This window comes from Tenrec ecaudatus, chromosome X (genome assembly GCF_050624435.1).
Source record: "Tenrec ecaudatus isolate mTenEca1 chromosome X, mTenEca1.hap1, whole genome shotgun sequence".
NCBI classification, from domain to species: domain Eukaryota; kingdom Metazoa; phylum Chordata; class Mammalia; order Afrosoricida; family Tenrecidae; genus Tenrec; species Tenrec ecaudatus.
Window position 1 is genome coordinate 32671312 of NC_134548.1, and position 21868 is coordinate 32693179.

A 21868-nucleotide genomic window follows, 5' to 3' on the forward strand; every position below is an offset into this window, starting at 1 on the left:
ATGTGTATGATGTTGTCATTATGTATATAGTCACAACAGTTATTACAGATTCATTAGCTGCATTATATCATATAATGCAACATATTAAATTTAAAGAGGGAAAATCAAATTACTGCAGAGGCCAATTCATTAAACACAACTATTCTAAACTATTTATGCTTTTGAAAAGTGACTATCCCCCCCCAAATTTATGCATACTGGCTTTAGTATAGAGTTATAATTTTACTGTGGTTATAAATCAAATCTTAGATTTTTAATTATATTCACAGTTTTGTACCTAATAAATTTGAATCAGGGCGATTATCTGTTAATTACTTCTGAATGCTGAAGATGGAAAGGGGTGGGACCCTGTAATTTGCTATTGATCTTTTATTTAATTAATGTTTTCTGATGGTGATTATATATATTGACACTGCATGTCCTGAAAACAGACCTACACAGGAACCATTTATTATTGGTAAGCTGATAGATTTACATAGTATATGTTTTTTCTTATTCATTCTTTTGTTCTTGCTCACATCAAATTTCATGACAATTGTCTTTTGATTGATGATACGAAACAAGTAGATACATTCAGAATCCATTTAGGGGTTTGTGTTAAGAAGTGAGCTTACAAAGACTGGAACCAATATAATAAAAATAATGAGAACAAAACGTGCATGCACATGTTGAAACATAAAGATCACACTATTTTGTTTTCTTGATGTAGAATATAATGGTATTATTACACAATTCCAAAATGATTGTTGACTTTAAACAACTTCTTTGACAATTTTTGCTATTGTGGGGTTTATCTCACTTTAAAAAGATATGCTTGAGAACACTAGTCGGGGATTGGTAATATTGCTTCAAATTAAAGAGACTCTCTTGTGGAAGAAAATGTATGCCAGGGAAACTTCAGTTGAACCATGCTGTTCTTGTGATCCTAATGTGGAATGTAACATAGAGCTTTCCTATACAGGGAAATTCACTTCCTAACTTTTATGTAGAAAAATGAATTAATAATCTAAGTGACATTTTTACTAATGACAGTAAAAATAGAATAAATACAACTAATTTATTAACTTTGCATCTTTAATTATATGAGAGTTTTATTAGCATTATTTATCTACCTATATACCTATGGATATATAGAGAGAATTATGTATGTACATACACACCACTCGTTTGTCAGTTTGCTATAATTTGATGGCTTGTGTCTTTCTGTGGTTATGGAAGCTATGTCATCAGTATTTCAAATACCAGCAGGGCCACCCAAGGTGGATAGATAGGTTTCAGCAAAGGGTCCAGGCTCAAATAGATTAGGGAGAAAGACCTGGCAATCAATTTCTAAAAATAACTGATCAGACAGAATCCGATAAATATTAGAGGGACATACTCTGGCATAGTTCTGTAAGATTCTGAGGACCTCAGGTTGAAAGGCACTCAAAGCATGACTGAGGAAGAGCTAAAGTAGAGTTGAAATTAATAACATGGATATAGTAAAACACCGAGGCCTTCAATTCCTGACTCCATACAAGTCAAGATGAGAAGAAACTGGGGGAAATATCCATTAACAATATGAATGTGGAATGTAGGAAAATTGGAAGTCATCAGATATGAAATGGAAAACATATAGATGATATCTCATACACTGATGAGTTAGAATGGACTGGTACTGACTAATTTGAATATTAAAAATCATATGATCTATAATGCTGAGCATCAATGGAAATGTTGTCACATTCATCATCAAAAAGAACATTTCAAGATACACTCTAAAGGACAATGCTTCCCGTGAGATAATCATATCCAAATGTCTACAAGGAAGACCAGTTAATATGACTAATTAAATTGTAGGCACCATCCATTGCTTATGTGCAAGCTCAAGTTGAGGTGGAGAAAGATTTTAAAACAAACCCATGATAACCACACTAGGACCATGAGTGCATCTCAACTGAATTTAGAAACCATGAAGAGAATAGATGTGATACACTGAACACAAATGACCAGAGAGCAGACAAGTTGTGGGTCGATATGAAGAATATCATATATAGAGAAATTGTTCATTATAAATATAGAAAAGAAAGAAAAGCAATACTTCTGTTGGAAGGGACTCTGAAACTTGCTCTTGAATTTAGAGTTGCTATGAACAATAGGATCCCAGGTGGCCTAGTGAATTATCCAATGTACTTAAAGGATCACTAGGAGTTGGAATGGGATCAATGACAGTGAGTTCTGGTTTAAATGGAACTGATGAAATTATGCAATAAAAGAGACTTCAGAGGCATAGGAGTTAATTTTAAAGCCCATGGCTTGTGTCAGGTACTATGGTTTTGATTGAAGACCTTATGGTTAGCAGTCAACCATGGGAAATTAACATATGCATTATCTATCTATCTATCTATCTATCTATCTATCTATCTATCTATCTATCTAATCTCTCTGTGTCTCCATGTCTCCCTGCACTAAGGACAATTTATACTCTTTTGAGATAACTACTTGGGGAAAATCTCCAAGTTGATTCTAGTACCTATTTTTTTATCTTATGCCAACTAGCCTCCTTCATTTTCTCTATTCCTTATTGTCAGTAAAGTAACAAGGAACGAGTAAAATCACCAAAAACATTTTCTTGTGACTTCAAACTTTATAAAGTAGAATAAACCACAATAGAAGTAAGCATTTTTTTCCTCAAATGTGAACTATGCAAAAATACGTCAAGCAGTATAAGGGTGAGTACTCAAGTATAGTTATTAGTTGATATGATCTTTAAGAGAATTCGAAAAATAATTCTGAGCATGAAAATCTAAATTTACAACACCAACATGTAAGTCCTTTACTTTGATTTACAACCAAATATCTTCACCATCAGAATTCATTGAACATTTTAGCTCAGTTTTCCATTTTCATGAATCCCCTACAATCCAGTCAAAAGCTATTACTTACTCATGGCTTTGTACTTAATGCCACTGCTCTACTAGAAAACCCCGCTACACCAGGCCTTATTCCCACAAAGCTTGAGGTGTGGAAGAAATGGAGGAGTCTGTAAGATTTTTATCTAAGATTACCCTAAACTCAAAAACCTAACTCACTGCTATTGAGTCAATTCCGACTCATGGTGACCCTATAGGACAGGGTCAAACCGCTGTTTCAGACTGTAAATCTTACAGGAATAGAAAACTCATTCTTCTCACTTCTCTAAGTGACTGGTAGTTTTGAACTAGTAATATATTCCACTAATGAATAACCCACTATACCACTAAAGCTCCAAAAACACCTTACAACAATTTCATGAGACATACAACCAACCCAAATTGTCTTGAGCCAAGTTATCACAAATATTCTTCTAGTAGCCAGTTTCTTCAGCAATTTAAAACAAAACAGAACATTAAAAAATCCTCACATTTATTGTAATTGAATTTTAATTATTTTATGTAACTACATCCTTGATATATGTATGTGTTTAGACATTTGTTGACGGGGGTTTCTTATTTTCACTTTTGTCTATAATTTCTCCAACTTAAACACTACTAGCTCAGCAATCCTGTCTTTAAGAACTCTCCTTAAATGTTTGCAATTCATGTACTGTCATGATTCGTGAGGTCAGGGAGCAAGCCTCATACCTAATGATATCAAGCGTGTGTCTAGTTTTAATAAATAAATATTTTATTCTTGCTAATAATTGTACTAACAGAAAATCAGATGAAAAAAGAAATGACCCTTTACACAGTTTTACTTAATTGCTTATGAATTTAAAAGCAAAGCAACTATTCTATTCATCCCTGGAAAGTAAAAATGATGCATCAAAAATAAATGGAGAGTGTGTATTTCTGACAAAAGGTAAAAAAAATTACAGGAATAACAATGAGTATGGGGAAAAACAAAAGGTTCTAAAATGGATTGTGGTAAAGATTGTACAAACCTTCTTAATATGGTTGGACTACTAAATTGTATGATATGTGGAATATGTGCCAATAAAACTGTTCAGAAATTAATTAATAGAAATGAAACCCAAAATGCGCGTGTCCTAGATTAAAAACAAAACAAAAAAAGGTATACTTTGCCTGGATATACAAGTAAATTAGGTCAATTTCCTGACCTGTTCCGTGGAGAGTTAGTTGAGTAAAATTTGTGTTTCTAAAGCACAGATCGAGAACAGAGTTCTTTCTACTTAAAATTAAGTAGCAGGAACAAATTTTGAATATTATCATCATATATATGCATCTATATGCATACATGGGATTGATGGTTGTATGAATACATTGCATATGATACTATGTATATGTAGTGCCATAGATAAATATTTTATGAAATATAAACATTCTGAACATCTTTATAATGAACAGGAAAAAATTGAAACTTGATTTAATTAACCTTTCAATAGCCTATACAATACAGAAGAAAAATTTTGCCTCTAAAGTTGTTGTAGTTTTTCCCTAGAGTTAGTGTATCTAATAAAACAATTGGTCTTTAAATAAAGGCACCAATTTCTATTTCAGTACACATATTATTTTAAAATAAGTCACTGTTTGGAAATATAGGAAGTAGAATGTTTCTCCCCATTGTTCTACAAAAATACAGCAACAAATATAATGGAATCCACTAGAGGGAGCTGGCATTATTTTAAAGTCGATGTACCTGATTCCCTTTCAGGAAATCAATGTCTTTTAAGTAAGAAAAATAATACAAACTTATCATTTGTTTTATATATTTCATTTCAAGACATGGAAAAATGAAAAGAATGAGGACGTGCCATGTATTTCACTAATTAAGCTTATAACAATTATTACCTGCTAAATTCAGTAGTTAATTCAAAAGTAACGAATAGACACATGTATCTCCTGGCTATAGTGTTCCTAGAAAGAAATCCCTGTTCTTATGTTTGATATAAATAAATCTGAGAAATCTGTTTTAAGAGAGTTTAACTTCTTTGAAATCCACTCAGGCTCTATATGTGTGTGTGTGTGTATTCATGCTGCATCATAAACAACTTTTTCACTGTTGCTTCTAAGTTCTTAGAGTCCAATTTCTCAAAGGAATTTGTCTTAAAATTTAATTAATGAATAAGGATATATGTATATTGGACTAGAAATTATATATTAACTTTATCATTTTATAAGAGCAAATTGACGAGATGAAAAAAAGGACAAGAGGGACTGTTGTATTAAAATGATAGCCATACTAGATACTATATGAGAATGTATCCTCATGCTTAAAGCAAACTGTATTTAGTGAACACGCACTCATACCTCACACTTATACCACTGTGCTTTTTTGTAATCATTGCCCAAAAATCCACTGATTGGCTTTTTTGTTTGTTAGTTTGTTGTTGTTGCTGTCGTGGCCACCTTGTTTTTATTTGTCACTTTGTTTGGTGCTGTTGAGGTCATCCACAATTTTATGTGCATATTATTATCTCTGCAGGTCTAACTATATAAGATAGGCTGGGTAAACAATGTAGAGAGGAAAACAAAGGGATGGGCAGTTCAGGGGGGGTGGGCATGGGAGAGTGGGAGGTGCTGGAAGGGAAGAGGTGTTAACCAACCCAGGGACAAGGCAACAAAGAGTGATTCAAAACCAGTGGCAAGGAGGGGGTGGGAGGACTGGTACAGAGTGATCAAGGGCAATGTAACCGAGAAGAATTACTGAAAACCAATTAAAGACTGAGCATGGTAGTGGCACAAGAGGAAAGCAAAAGGAAATAGAAGAAAGAAGTAGGAGGCAAAGGGCATACATACAGGCCTAAATACTGGCATGTACATATGTAAATATATTTAGGATTATGGGGGAAATAAATCTATGTGCATATATTTATAGGTTTAGTCGTAGGGTAGTAGATAGACATTGGGAGTCCACTCATGTACTCCTTCAATACAAGATCACCTTGCGCAACTAAACGGTTATTCCATGATACCCACTTTCCCAACACAATTGCTGAAGATAAATGTGTGCATGAGCAAATGTGGTAAAGAAAGCTGATGGTGCCCAGCTATCAAAAGAAATACTGTCTGGGGCCTTAAAGGCTTGAAGGTAAACAAGCAGCCATCTAGCTCAGAAGCATCAAAGCCCACAGGGAAAAAGCACACCAGCCTGTATAATCACAAGATGTTGAAGGGATCAGGTAACAGACAACAAAGAACAAAAACCATCATTGTGATCACCTTCCCCATATAAACGCTGAAGACAAATGTGTGCATAAGTAAGAGTGGTGAAGAAGACTGATGGTACCAGTTTATTGAGAGATATAGTATCTGGGGCCTTAAAGGATTGAAGGTAAACCAGCATCTGGGATCTTAAAAGCTTGAAGGTAAACAAGGGGTCATCTAGCCCAGAAGTAACAAACCCCACATGGAAGAAGCACACCAGCCTGTGTGATCATGAAGGGTCAAAGGGACCAGGTATCAAGCACAAAAGAACAAAAATATCATATCATCATGAATGAGGGGGAGTGCGGGATGGGGACCCAATGTCTATCTGTAGACAACTGGACATCCCTTGCAGAGGGCTAGTGGGGAGGAGATGAGTCACTCAGGGTACAGTGTAGCATCAATGAAACACACTACTTTCCTCGTTCTTAAATGCTTCCCCTTGCCGCCCCCCACGACTATCATGATCCCAATTCTAACTTACAAACGTGGTTAGACCAGAGGATGTACAGTGGTGCAGATAGGAACTGGAAACACAGGGAATCCAGGATGAATGAACCCCTCAGGACCAGTGGTGAGAATGGTGATACCAGGAAGGAGGAGGGAAGGGGATAGACAGGGGGAACTGATTACAAGGATCTACATATAACCTTCTCCTTGGGGTATGGACAACAGAAAAGTGGCTGAAGGGAGACGGGCAGTGTAAGTTATGATAAAATAATAATTTATAGATTTTCAAGGTTTCATGAGGGAGCGGGGAGGAGGAGGGGGAAGAAAAATGAGGAGCTGATCCCAAGAGCCCAAGTGGAAAGCAAATGTTTTGAGAATTATGAGGGCAACAAATGTATAAGTGTGCTTTACACAATTGACATATGTATGAATTGTGATAAGAGTTGTATGAGCTCCCATTAAAATGATTTTTTTAAATCCACTGATATTTGAAGTTGCAACCCACTAAGGAAAAGCTAGGCCAATAGGAAACAAATATCTATATTTTTCCATAATATCAGGAAACTACTACAGGGAAAAAAGAAATGCATATGACTGGTCGATTTTCAATGGCCGTGTTTTTGTACTTCTTTGGAAAATTTAGATGAAGGATGGATCTATCAGTGGAAAATATTGTTGTCAGTACTTTCTTTTTCCTCACAAATAACCAATTTGAAACACGCCACATTAACCATTCTAAAATTTTTACTTACTTGTCTGTAGCTCTTTCTCTTTGGCCTGCACATCTGTGAAGACTTGCTTAAAATGATTTGTAAAGGCCACAAAGTCTGCATCCAGGAACATTGGCCCTTGTCCTTTCTCTTTCAAGGCAACACTTTGAATTTTTAATCGCTCAATTTGAGGCTGAATAGCTGACAGTCGGTTGACTTCATCCTGTGTCATCATTTAGAATATTAAAATAAATAACATTTTAAATTTACATACATTACACTTTTGCAGATGGAATTATTAAAAGGCAGTGATGCAAGTTCACATTAACACACTGCTTAAAAATTTGATAGGAAAGCTCTCTGATGGCTTAGGTAAGTCTCTACCACAAGTCATCAAGTTTACTAACTAGTTTACGACCCACTTATTTTTCTGCCTTGTGTTATTGGTTGACACCACATGTTTTTTACTAAGGGAAGGCACACTGAATAAAGGAAAATTGCTGGACTTTTGTTAAGAAATATGGATTTTGATTCATATCGTGATACCTGCGTGTCTCAGCCCTGGGGTAGAATACTTGTTACTCTGGAATCATAGCAAAGTTATGTTGGACACATATATCCTTCTGGACTTAGGCCGGACAGGTTTGGACTAACACAAAGGCCCTCTGGACTCTATCATGCCTTCTAGATCCTCTGGCAGGTGTATAACATTCCGAGCTCCTGAAGATGCAGGAGGCATGCAAACATGGATATTCACGAGAAAGGCAACAACCTAATAATGTATCAATACCACTCCATCTACTGCTGTTAAGTTGATTCTGACTTCAGTGGGCCCTCCATGAAGTTTCTAAGGTATTAAAATTATAACAGGAACAGACAGCCCCATCTTTTGCTTTCAGAGCAGCTAGTGGGTTTGAAGAAGTGAACTTGTAATTAGCAGTACAACAATAAACTGACAGGACAACCAGGTCATGTAAGTAATGTACCAAACTGAAAAATAAAATCACTGCAGTAGAGTCCAATTCAACCCAAAAAGTCCTGGTGGCATAGTGGTTAAGGTTTGAGATGCTAATTGCAAGGTCAGGAGTTTGAAACCACCAGGCACTCCAAGGGAGAAAGACAGATGTTCTTCTCCCATGAAGAGTTACAGTTTTGGAAACTCACAGGGGGCAGTTTTACCCTGTTCTATATGATCACTGTGAGTGGAAATAATGCGCACAAACCCATAAATACACTTACAATGGCAATATTTCAGAAAAGAAGAGATATTGAGTGGTAGAGCTAGGGAGAGAGTGGAGAGAGTGGAGAGAGGGAGGGAGGGAGGGAGGGAGGGAGGGAGGGAGGGAGAGGGAGAGAGAGAGAGAGAGAGAGAGAGAGAGAGAGAGAGAGAGAGAGAGAGAGAGAGAGAGAGAAGAAGAAGAAGAAGAGGAGGAGGAGGAGGAGGAGGAGGAGGAGGAGGAGGAGGAGGAGGAGGAGGAGGAGGAGGAGGAGGAGAAGAAGAAGAGGAGGAGAAGAGAGACTCATAAAATACCTTGTGTTCACTCGGGTAAAATGGAAGAAGCTAGTGCTTAAGAGGGATCAGAGAATGTTATTTGCTTCATAGTTTTTACTGTTGAATACAAATTTGATGATCTGAAAGGTAAACCCCCACCTATTTACAATAAAAATGTTATCTAAAAAACTGTTAAAACAGGAATGTATAGAACACATCATTGTTCTTTGAGAAGTCATTTTACAGGTCTCTTATTGAGGAGTGAACGTACTTTAAGAAAGCAGCTACCCAATAAACCTCGCAGGAGGGAAATGAAAAGGTGAAAAACAGTTGGTTCTTCACTCAATGTGGAACATCTTATATAACATACGTTAAATTTCAAAATGACATCATTAACAGCGTTGATGGGGATAGATGTGTTGTGGATGAATAATACCATCAATCAGCACCATTATATACTCTCAAACTCACTGCTAGAGAGTTAATTACAGCTTAGAATCACATCTGCTGAGTTTCTGAGACTGTAACTCTTTATGGAATTAGACAGCCTCATTTTTCTCCCAAAGAGCAGCTGGTAGTTTTGAACTACTAACTTTGTTGTTAGAAATCCAATGTGTAACCACTTGGAGACAAGGGCTCTTGAATAGTACCATGAATGATCTTAAACCTTTTCCATAAACAAAATGGGGATGCTACATTGCTACCCTCCAAAGTCAAAGTTATGTGCTTTTGCTCCAAAGACTAAGAAGTACTTCTGAAAAATATTTGCTTTTCTTTCAATTAATTTATATATATGGAATATATATTTACTATATATTACTGAAGAGTTCACTCAACCCAGATTGATACCATGTGTTACAGAGTAAAACTACTATGAGGGTTTCTATGAGTAAGAATCAACTTAATGGCAGTGGAATAACTTGGGGGTAAATATATGTATATATTTAATAATGTTTATATAATATAGAATCAAATATTTACTGATCATATTCTTTAAAAGCCCTGCGGGTACACTGGTTAGACCTCTTTGATGTTAACCAAAGGTCAGTGGTTCTAACCTACCACCCACTCCTCTGGGCAAATATGTGGCACGCTGCTTCTTCAAAGTTTTAAAACTATGGAAACCCTATAGAGGTACTTCTCTGTTCTATAGCATGGCTATGAATGGAATTAACATATACTAGATTGTCAGTTAAGAAAATAATGCTACTATAGTTTGAGCTGATACAACCATGTATTTATTGGAACCAAAATGTGTTTAAACAAGTCTCTGTGTATCACTGGATGGCTGCAAACAAGTTCCCCTAAGGTTATTAAAAGGAATGTCCAATCAAAACACCAAGAATGATGCTGATGGATTATGATTCATCATATGGATGACAACAAAGTCCAGGCTATTTTTGCTGAGGAATTTTCCTCCACCAAGACTTGCTCATTCTTCGAGGGTAGGGACGGTGATCTTTTGAGAATTTTCTGGGAAAACCTTACCTCATCCGACCTACAGCCCTATTATTGCCCCTTTCAGATTTATTTTTGTTTGTCACACTTGAAGAATGTTTAGAAGGAACTTGATTTGTTTCCTTGAGGTTGCCCAACTGCTGTTTTGATGATGTGTAAATTAAAAGATCACCATTCTGAGAGGAAGGGTTAGAAAGATGGAAGCATCGCCTTTAGATGTGCAGAGATCTAGATGAAGGATATAATGAATAATAGTTGCAGTTTGAATTTTTTGTTTAATACAATTTTTATGAGTTAGAAGCCATGTTGTTTTGTTTGTGTATAACTGAATCTTCTACTGTCTTTATGTCATCCTCATTTCTCCTGGTTGAGTAGGCAATTACTCACAGCTTCAAGATGATTCCGACTCACAGCATCCTACGTAGAGTTTTTGAGGGTGTAAATCTTTCTCAGAGGAGATAGCCTGTCTCTCTCCTGAGGAGCAGTTGGTTGGTTTGAACAACTGACCTTGATATCGGCAGTCCAAAGCTTCTCTGACAGCACCACCACTACTCCTTATGAATTTATTAGTGAGAGTGGCTGTCCTTATGGATGTCAAAATGGTCGTGGAAACACATTAGGGTTGAAATTGCTTTTTGCACCAATGTTTTGAAGCTCCCTTGCATGTGAACAGTGCCTATTGGTTTTTTTTTTGGCATAATTAAGAATAACACCATCATTCACTCTCAAACACATGGTAGATTAGATCATAAAATTACAAAGATACTTTGTCATTTTGTTCACTATAGCTGAGACTAACCATATTTGGCTAGTGAAGCTAGTAAAAATTGAAAAGTGTTGTAATTATAAAACATTGGGGCAGGGAATGTATGGATGTGCTTTATACAATTGATGTATGTATATGTATGGATTGTGGTAAGAGTTGTTGGAGTCCCTAATAAAATGTAAAAGAAGAAAAGAGAAAAAAATGATTAGGGCAAAGACTGTACAGATGTGCTTTATACAATTGATGTATGTATATGTATGAACTGTGAAAAGAATTGTATCAGCCCCAATAAATTGTTAAAAAAAAAAAAAGAAAATGATTAGGGCAAAGAATGTACAGAAGTGCTTTATACAATTGATGTATGTATATGTATGGATTGTGATGAGTTTTATGAGCCCCTAATAAAATGTTTAAAAAAAAAAAACATGCGCTGAACTTTGATGGCATAGCAGGAAAAAATAACACTATATTATATCATTAATAGTTGTTTTATATTAATTTTATTTTGAAATTATAATAGTTTGATATATCAGTTTAAATAAAATATATTTTCAAAAATCATTTATGTTTTGGTTTTCCTCTTAAAAAGTTCATTTTCAGAACATTTTAAATTAATTACCTCTGTAGGCCTTATGATGAGTTACATTGTCTTTCTTTCTGCCATGCTATTCTCAACTTAATTGTACTTAAACTCTTGTTTTCGTCCATAGAAAAGATTCCATTAGAATGGATGTATAAATGTATATATACATATGTATTTAAACTTTGAACTCAATTTGAGTGTATTTTTATGTATTATTATTATGATTGCTCATTTAAAATTTATATCTACAGTACCTTTAGAGAAAAAAACTAGTTGAGGATTGTTTATGATATAATAATAGACAACAAGATAATTAAAATTTTTAAATGGGCTCAAAAGGCTATTAGAAGAAGGGGGAAATTAAAAGCAGCAATTATGAACTAAATTTAAACCTGAGCAGGATGGAAATCAAAGTGAACATTGTGGGAGGGGGACGCTGTTCTTTTTGCACAGGTGAATGCTATTTTGGAGAGAGAAGTTTTGTCCTTGAGATTTATTGGATAGGTTCTTTCCTCCGATTTTTATATGACAAGAGCTATCTAATGCACAGTGCCACCTGTTTGTGGTTTTAGAAGACCTGGGTAGCTTTCAGAGGACTGAGGTTGTGTGATAACATGAGTTGGCTCAGGGAGTTTGATCTCCGAAGGCCAGATGATTTTGGTGAATGAAGATGAAAGAACTTTAGCAAAATAAGAATGTGTTCATCTCTCCTATTTGCCTCTCAATTGCCTCATCCAAGTGCTAGAAAGTTGATGCATACTCATATTTGAAGACAAAGTACAAAAGTTAAATGGTAATATTATTAGGTGGTCTTGATTATAGAAATATATACATAGGCTGTGTATAACAAATACCAGTTGTGTACATTAACATCAGTTGATTCACATTTATGGCCAGAGGGAAGGCCGTCATTCATCTGTTGTAGATGGAGCCTACAGGATAGCCAAGTGTATTCCATAAAACATTTGCAGAATGTTCATTTAAGATGCTAACAATCTGACAATAAGTCATGGGGAAGATAATTTTGAGCAGAAACATTTAATAGTTAAAATATGTGAACCATTAACTCTTATTTCCATTAAAGGCCCTCAGTGTGGACCTGCAAAATAAAGCCTCCAACGCTGTGCTAGTGTCTATTTATCCTTTGAAATTATGTGCTGTGTGATTAAAATTTTCCCTTTTTATCAAGGAAATATTATGAATTGCTTTCTGTTCTCAAGTTGTGCTTCATATCCACCTTTTCATTTGCTGAGGTTGCCAGCCTTCTCTCTCGTGACTCATCTTCGATATGTCCCCATGGAAAACCTGTTGTATTGTGTAGAGCAGCATTCCTCTAAACTGCTTGCAAATCCTGATTTGGGAAGCCATCTACTTGATTGGTTAACATTTTGATATTAGCCCTGACCTCAAGATCATTTTCTTCCATGGCACTAAAATCACCCCCTCCCTTTTTTTGTAAGGTATCCTAAGATATATGTATTTCTGAATCTGTCTGCCACCAACTATGGGTTACAAAACCCAAACCAAACGCATTATCATAGAGTTGATTCTGATTCAGAGCAACCCCATGAAGGGTTTCCAGGGCACAAATCATTTATAAGAGCAGACAGCCTCATCTTTCTCCCATGGAGTTACTGGTGGGCTTGAACTGCCGGCCTAAAAGTTAGCAGTTGGATACTTACTTAACAGTGCTACAGAGCTCCTATTGACTGATCACATATGCATGTTTAACATAGCATGTTTGCATGTATGAGCTGAAATCCTAGTGGTGATACTTTTTGACTCCTATTCCTGTGATTTCCATTTGTCCCTTGGATAAAGACCAAGGTCCTTGTGATGCTACAAAAATCCTTGTTTGGGCTCCTTTCTGTCTCTTCATTTTCATCTCCCATCACACTATTTTTATCCTCTATACCTGGGATTCATACTGGTCTTTCAGTTGCTTGCTTGTTACTTTACCCTCTCTCCACGTTTTCTATGCCTGAACTGCCATGTCACACACTCTCACTTAAGTACAAATCAATCTAAAGCATAAGCTAAAAATGCCCCTTCCACAAGGATCTATCCTTGGTGGTGGCTTGTCTAAACAGGTAAGATTCTTCTTGTAAAATATTTTATTTAAATCATTTATTCCAGTAGTATTGATTCATGCAATGAGTTGCTTATTGGCTCTCTTTCGTAGACAATTTGAACTCTAACAGGAGCTTACAGTCTGTTTAAAATCTGTTTAGGTTAGCCCTCAAGCTTAACTATTGTGTGCACAGGACTCCTTGTGGCCACATTAGAGAATACTCAATACAGATATCATAGATGAATTACATTGTTAATATTATTAATAGTTTTATATAAGAATCTCAGGATTCCAAGAAATAAGGCAGGTGGAATGTTCTATTGATACATAAGGAGGAAAATCATCGAGTATAATCCTTTTAAGAAAACGTGTACATTCTTAGATATGCATAACAAATATTCCTGCAAATAGAATCTCTCTGAGCTAGTAAGTTTGTTTCTTCAATATCTGAAACCATCAAGTACTTCATTTGTTTTTCCCTTCTGATTTCAAAGAGCCTCGTTGGTTTAGTGGATTACAAGCTAGAATGCTAATCATTAAATACGTGGTTCAAACCCACCAACTGCTCTGTATGAGAAAGGTCAAGCTTTCTGCTCTCATAAAGATTTATTTATCCGTACCTTTCTACTTGGTTTCTCAGTGGTGAAGCGCAGGAAGAGTGGATGTACTAGAATAACTGGCAAAAGGCATTACAGGGGATGTAAGGGAGGGAGGCAGTTAATAGCGAGGGAAAGGGGAGTTCAGGAGTAAATAATGAAGCGGGGGGGGGCGGAGGAAGCACTGGAGCTGATAGAGATTGTACAGCTCATATTGGGGATGATTCAACCTGGGGAGAGTGAATACTCAGGATGGATATGGTGGTGATTGTACAATTCCCCTTTAATATGATTGAATGGTTAAACTATACAATTGTATGGTATGCAAATTTTGTGCCAATAAAACTGTTGGAAAAAAAGTTATAGCCTCAGATATCTACCAGGGCAGTTCCACCTTGTACTAGAGCACTGGTTCTTAACCTTCCTAATGCAGCGACACTTTAATGCAGTTAATCATGTTGTGGTGACCCCCCCCCCAAACATAAAATTATTTTTGTTGAAACTTCATAACTGAAATTTTCCTACTGTTATGAATCGGGAAAACCCTGTGCAAGGGTTGTTCGACCCCCAAAGGTTGCGACCCACTGGTTGAGAACCGCTGTCCTAGAGGGTCATCATGAATCACAGTTGAACTTGATGGTGGTTTGTTTAGCTTCTGGTTCAATGCCACCATACTTTGTTATCTTTTCTGTCATTTATTTAACACTGATAACACTTCATCTCCTGTCTTCTTTTTTAAACCAATCAAACTATGGGAAGTCAACCCTGACACATTGCTGTTTTTTATACTTAAACCAGCCTTCCTAGTTGATAATTAATATTTTACACTGGAAACTATACTCCAAGCTTTTTATCCCCCAAACAATTTCCCATTTACAATGAAAAGGGTATACCTTCTTTTCCTTGTCTGCTGCAAAAAGTTCAAGCGATTCTCCCTTTTAGAGAATTCTTGTTTTCTTACACACGTGTATGCATGATCTTGTCATCTCTTTCTTGGGCACTTTGTTCTAGTTTGTCTGGTTTCCCTCTCTGGATCTCCCGCTGATTCAGTCCCCTTCACAGTTCTATGCAGACTCTGAGGTGCTTGCCTTCATCCCTCTAAGTTCAGCTAGTGGGTGGGAAGCCCTGTCTACATTCTGGAGACAGGGAGATAATGAATCCAAGCTTTCATGTTCTGGATCTTTTCCAGGAAGGTTCCCTGGGACTGCTGAGGCTGCCTTTTCTGTGGAGCATCTCACACTCTCCTTCTGTACTGGAGTACTGGCAAAGTATAGACCACCCCCAAGTATAGCATATTCCCAAGACTGCTCACTTTTTTGGACAACCAAAGAAATCAATTTGTCCTGTGTCAGTACCTTTAATGCATTTTGGAGAGGCGGAGCTTGGACAGCATATATGGACTATTTAAAATAAGCTCATTTTGCTTCTATCGTGACCTTCTATGTGTTCCTTAGAAGGTGACAATGTCAAATTACACAATTTTCTATTTTGCTCTGGGACGTTACCAAGAAATTTTGCTTTGTTCCTGCTCTGGATGGAAGGAGGAAATGGTCTTACCTTACACATTTTTAGTTGACTTTTAATCACAGTTGGATCTGATGTGGAAGTGAGTGGTATTTTCCACCAGTTTTCAGCAGTAGTTGTTATCTGTTCTAATTGTTGTAGCTGATTATAGAAAGTGATGATATTGTTCTGATACTCCAGCCAGTTAAGTCTCTCCCTTAGCAACTGGCAGAACTCAACCCACCGGCTGTTCAGTTGTTCCGAAGCTTGCTTGATGCTCTCAGCATTAACACCCTCTAAAAAGAAAGATGTTTGAATTATACCTACTAAAGACAAAGTTAAAAAACAATCGGAGAACAATCACATTTCAAATCATAAAATATTTATCATATGATTTAAGACTTTTCTTATAATAATTTCAAATTTCTTATGCAATACAGAAGCAAATGAAGTAATGTGATTTATGATTGGTGATGCAAATTACTAAAGTCACATGATATCAAAGGGTTGGAATGAAATAAAAATATAAGTAAAGAGACATGTATAGAAATGTAAAATACATTTTAGTAAATTCAAACATGGCTTAAGTCCTGATAGGAAGATTGATTTTGAAAATATTGGGGATTTGAAAAAATGCAAAATATCATTAAACTGTTCTTATGATTATTTTACTACTATATAGTTGAAAATAAAGCTTTAAAGTTAACTCACATTTAAATTTTTGAAAAGTTGCCTGGGATGTCAAATTAAAATATTATTACTTATTTCCTATTTTTTAAAATAGGGAAAAAAGGGAGAACTTATCAAAAAACAATAATTCTGCTCCCTTTTTAGGTCAGCAAAAAATAGACTACCCAATCATCCAAAGAAATGAAGCAAACAATAGGAAAATAATTGTTTTAATATTATTGAAATTATTATTATTTGGTTTACAATTGTAGAAGTAGATTTCAAAGTTGAAAACTTATATACAAAGAATCCAAAGTGGAAAAAAAATCCATTAAGGACAAAAGGGAAACATAAACTCATTATTACTTTAGCTTTTCAGAGGCCCTATTTCTAGCAGGGAGGGAAACAAATTAAGTTTCCATGTACGCCATCAGATTTAAATTTTGTCCTACTGTAAGATATGACTAATGTCAATCAAAGATAATATGAAAGTACAGCAAGATCATCTAATGCTATGGGTAAAAATATGTGAATATTTGGTTTACTTCACAAATTTTAGACTGTCTTAAGTATATTAATATACATGCAATTACTTTTTCATTTATGAAGGCATGCAAAGAAGAAAAATGAATTAACCTGTTATTGTTTATTTTTAAATATAGCTATTCATATTTTATAAGGTTGGATATTTGAATATATTCTATCCTTATCTGTCACGAGGGATTACTCTCAAAAATGCTTTCTCTGAATGTAATTATCCAAGAACTCAAGTTATTTAGTAAACAAATTCAAAGAGAACCTACTTTTATGAATGTATATTACATACAATTTTCATGAGAACAGTGTCATTAGTAGGCAAATACGTTATGCAAGTCTACTGAATGAAGGGGGAAGGGCAGTGTGGAGACCCGAGACCCAAATGTCGACCACTGGAGATCCTCTCATAGAGGGGTTTAGGAGAGGAGATGGGTCAGTCAGGGTGCGATGTAGTACCGATGAAGAACACAACTTTCCCCCAGATCCTGGATGCTTCCTCCCCGCAACTACCATGATCCGAATTCTACCTTGAAGGACTGGATAGGGCAGAGGTTGTACACTGGTGCATATGGGAGCTGGAGGCACAGGGAACCCATAGTGGACGATACCTTCAGGACCAGGGGGTGTGAGGGGCGATGCTGGGAGAGCAGAGGGTGAGTGGGTTGGAAAGGGGGAACTGATTACAAGGATCCACATGTGACCTCCTCCCAGGGAGATGGACAGCAGAGAAGGGGGGGAAGGGAGACTCCGGATAGGGCAAGATATGACAAAATAAGAATCTGTGGATTATCAAGGGCTCATGAGGGAGGGGGGAGCGGGGAGGGAGGGGGAAAAAAAGAGGACCTGATGTGGAGGGCCTAAGTGGAGAGCAAATGCTTTGAGAGTGATTAGGGCGAAGAATGTATGGATGTGTTTTATACAATTGATGTATGTATATGTGTGGATTGTGATAAGAGTTGTATGAGCCCCTAATAAAATGTAAAAAAAGAAAAGAAAATAAAAGAAAATGATTAGGGCAAAGAATGTACGGATGTGCTTTATACAATTGATGTGTGTATATGTATGGATTGTGATAAGAGTTGTATGAGCCCCTAATAAAATGTTTAAAAAAAAGAACTGTGGGTTTCCTAGCATATGAATGTCTCACACTGTATTTTGGTAAAGCAAAAAATGAACATGGATTATAACTCAAGAACTATATCATTGTATTCTTTTATCTTTTTTCACATTCTTCTGTGTAGATTTTAAATTTTTGTGAGGTTTTGTTCACTGCTCAATTCACTTGAACTCTGCTCTAGCTGTATTAATTTCAGTGTCTGAAACTGCACAGGATGACAACGAAGAGCACTGAAATGTTCAGGTGTGACTATCAATAATCATTTCTTCCCTCTGTAGCTGACATATGAAGGAAAAGAGCTGAAAAACAAAGCAAAATATAAGAAAGGCACCCTATCCATGCACCCACAGGTCAAGGTATAAAGGAAGTAGGGGATAACTCAATACTGAAGAAAGCAATTGGTTTTACTGAAACATCAAAGTGCGTGATGTGGTGAGCTGCCTGTAAAAAGTTGAGAAGTTATCAAAAATTATGCTAAAATCTGCCAGTAAGTAATTATACTTGCACAGTGATTAAGTTTGCTACAAAGAGCAGAATCTACAACTTCAGCCATATAGGTACTCAGCTTGAGATAAAAAATACAAAATGCTAATATCGTGGCTGGAAAACGGAAAGGCATCACTGCAAAATTCACAGAGGGAACATGTGAAATTATTTCTGGTGAGGTTCCAAAATGAGACTTAGGCTGAAATGTTCAAATGTTTCTGAGAAATATTTTCAGCATATGGTGAACTTGAACAAACATTTAGAAGGAAGTCCATAATATGCAGCCAGTCAATTCAAACCTGACATTAGGTAGGCAAATAAGAGAGGCTCTAGTAAACAAAAAGTGAACATAAATTAGAAAGTGAACACATAAATAAAAAGCAAACCATCTGGTGGTTTAGTTGGATAGTCAGTGAGCTGCTTACTACAGGTCAGTGGTTTGAGCTGACCAGCAGCTCTTAAAGCGAAAGGTGACACTGTCTACTCCTGTAAAACTTTAGTCTCAGAAACCTGGAGGGGCAACTTTATTCTGTCCTATAGGATCACTGTGAGTTCAAATGGACTTGTGGGTGGTGTTCTTTGTTCTCTTAAACAAAGGCCACTGAAGGGCTGATGAGTCTTATTTAACACATATCCTAATGACAAGGGAGTGTAGAATGTAATCTTGCTCTGTCCTTGGAAAGGGTCAACTATAGCAAGAACTTTAATAACTGGAAACATGAAGCCAAAATTCTCAATTGGAATAATATATAAAAATTAAATAGTCAAAAGATAAACAATAATAATACATCAGTAGGTTTGGAAGGATTTATTAAAATTCAGGTATAAATTTTTCTGAGCAAAAAAAACCCATGTTGACTTATTAAACATCATTGACAAGAGAATCAAATTTTTTAATGTACTGTGTACAATTCTAAAACAGTATGAAATCTTCAATATATTTTACTTACTGGTATATTGCTATTCATACCCATATAAAGGCAAATGAAATGCAATGGTAGTAAACAGAGGGCTTCCATATTAGGATAATTAAGGTCACGGGGCAGAAGATAGGAGCCAACAAGTGAGTACTCTGGTAATTACTCAGATCTGGGTTCAAAGTTGACCCCCTGCCCTTGCAAAGTAGGTAAACTAAGATCAGTTATTAAATCTTATTGAACATGATTTTACTCATTCAGGAATTGAAACTAAAAAACATAATCAATAGCTTGGAGTTACTATGAGAGCTCTAAGAAGTAATGTATATGAAGTACATACACAAATTCTGAAACATATCAGGCAACCAATACATATGACAGGTTACCACTTGTAATCAAGTCAATGCTGACTCGTGGTGATGTCATGGCTGTCAGAGCAAAATTAAATATCACAGGGTTTCCAAGAGTTGTGCTTTGGGAAACTGATCACAGGCCTTTCTTCCAAAGCACCTTTGGCTGGTCTTGAACCACTCAGCTTTCAATTAGAAGCGGAGGACGTTATCTGATTGCACCCCCCAGAAATTATGTTAATGTAAAGGGAAGGCAAATTATTATCTGAAAGAATAACAACAACAATAACAAAAGTTTTGATCTCTCAATTGCTGAAATTCACAAGAGGGGTGTCATTTTAATGACTGAAGGAATTTATTTAGAAAAAAATAAACTATTAATGATTAGTGCTAGTTAAAAAGGAATATTAAATTAACTATGGCTATATAAAGTCTGTGAATTCATTTTTCTGAAAAAGGTTATATCAATATCTAGTGATTATCTCATAAGTTTGTAAGGGAATCATGGAATATTTGGTAACTCATTTGTAATCATTTTAAATTGAAGTTGAATATATAAATCCCACACAACATTGGAATCAAGATTTTCTGCATTTCACTGACGAAGATAGGGGAATCTCCACAGGATACCCAAAGTGTATTTTGAAATACTTTTATGTAAATATTAGATGAACTCATTATTATACAAGAGTTATTATACAAGAGTATGTCCCTCTAAAATATAAGCTCCTGCAAGATAAAGTCTCCAGAGTGCTCAGTTTAAAGTCAGAACTGGATAAGAACTTGGACCTTCACCCAACATCAAATCGACAGCTTTTTTCAAACAAACACAAAGAACTAGGGTGGAAATACACAAGGAAACAAGCAAACAAATACAAAGTGTCCTTTGTTTCATCATTGAAGGGAAAAAATGTCAGTTTTGTTTAATTCCAAACCCTATGAAACCTCCAATGGTGTATCACTTATTGTAGCTCTCAGATTAAAAGCAGCAATTCCATTAGTTTACTTCATGAATTTGTTGGCCATAAATTCACCAGTACTATTTGAAGAAGGTCTATTCCAATTTTTGCAGAAAAAAGAAGGGTTCAAATATTCCCCTAAATGCTATTCACAAATAAATGCATTTACTATTTTATATCCGTTTTATCTGCATTTCATATGCTTACACTCCAGCTGAAAAATTTAAGTTTTATGAGAGTTTTTAAGGATAACAATCTTAAAGTTTTAAACGAATCAGTCAGGCATATATCTGTTTTTCTAATTTTTTGTTACTTAGTCAAGAGTACAAACATGAACTTGCCAGAAATTTTGAATAATACTTTAGGAAAATATTTTGTGGCAGCACATTAGATTCTCAGGGATAATGGATCATAATCCATTCACATCTCATATTCTAAACAACCTCTGCAATAGTCTATGAATAAATATATTGCACCCAGAGGAAATGGATCATTACTTGAAGTGCATCCATTAATTTTATTACTTGTGTACAGTGCATAATAGACTGTTAGAATCATTTCAATTGTGCACCACCTTCCACGAAAGTACTTCAGAACTGCCACTTAGAGGAAAGTATTCCTCATCAAGAAAATTCATCATTAGCCCTGAAGCCAGCCTAGAAAAATGCAAAACCTGTGTTTGCATACCTCTTGAATTAGAGGAATATTTGCAATGGAACCTTAAATAAACTTGATAATAGTCTCCTTATTTTTGTTTCACTCCAAGTGAGGACCATTAAAAATCCATTTGGCATCCAATATGACAGCATCAAATACAAATGAATTTTATTCAGAAATCACATGCATAAAAACTTGGCGTTGTAAACTAAATTCCTAGTGACTTTGATGACCAACCCTAGCCTTCACTGAACCAGTATAGCATGCTTTAAAACAAAATTATGAGCGGTTTTCAAAACTTTATAAAAACAATCAATCAAACAAACAAACTCCCTGAAACCGAAGAGATACCAATTCATAGTGACCCTTTAGGACAGAGGAAAACTGTCCCTGTGGATTTTTGTGAGTAATCCTTTATGGGA

The 21868-nt window shown here is 35.9% G+C and overlaps 1 protein-coding gene across 1 annotated transcript in view; it reads right to left on the reverse strand.

Moving 5' to 3' along the window:
- Positions 1–21868, reverse strand: part of LOC142433260 (dystrophin-like) — a 432482-nt gene that overhangs the window by 40338 nt on the left and 370276 nt on the right. Inside the window, exons 17-18 of the mRNA XM_075538341.1 lie at positions 15809–16050; positions 7328–7508 (exon numbers count right to left, since the gene is read on the reverse strand). Coding sequence (XP_075394456.1) covers positions 7328–7508; positions 15809–16050 — 423 coding nt within the window. The remainder of the gene's footprint in view (positions 1–7327; positions 7509–15808; positions 16051–21868) is intronic.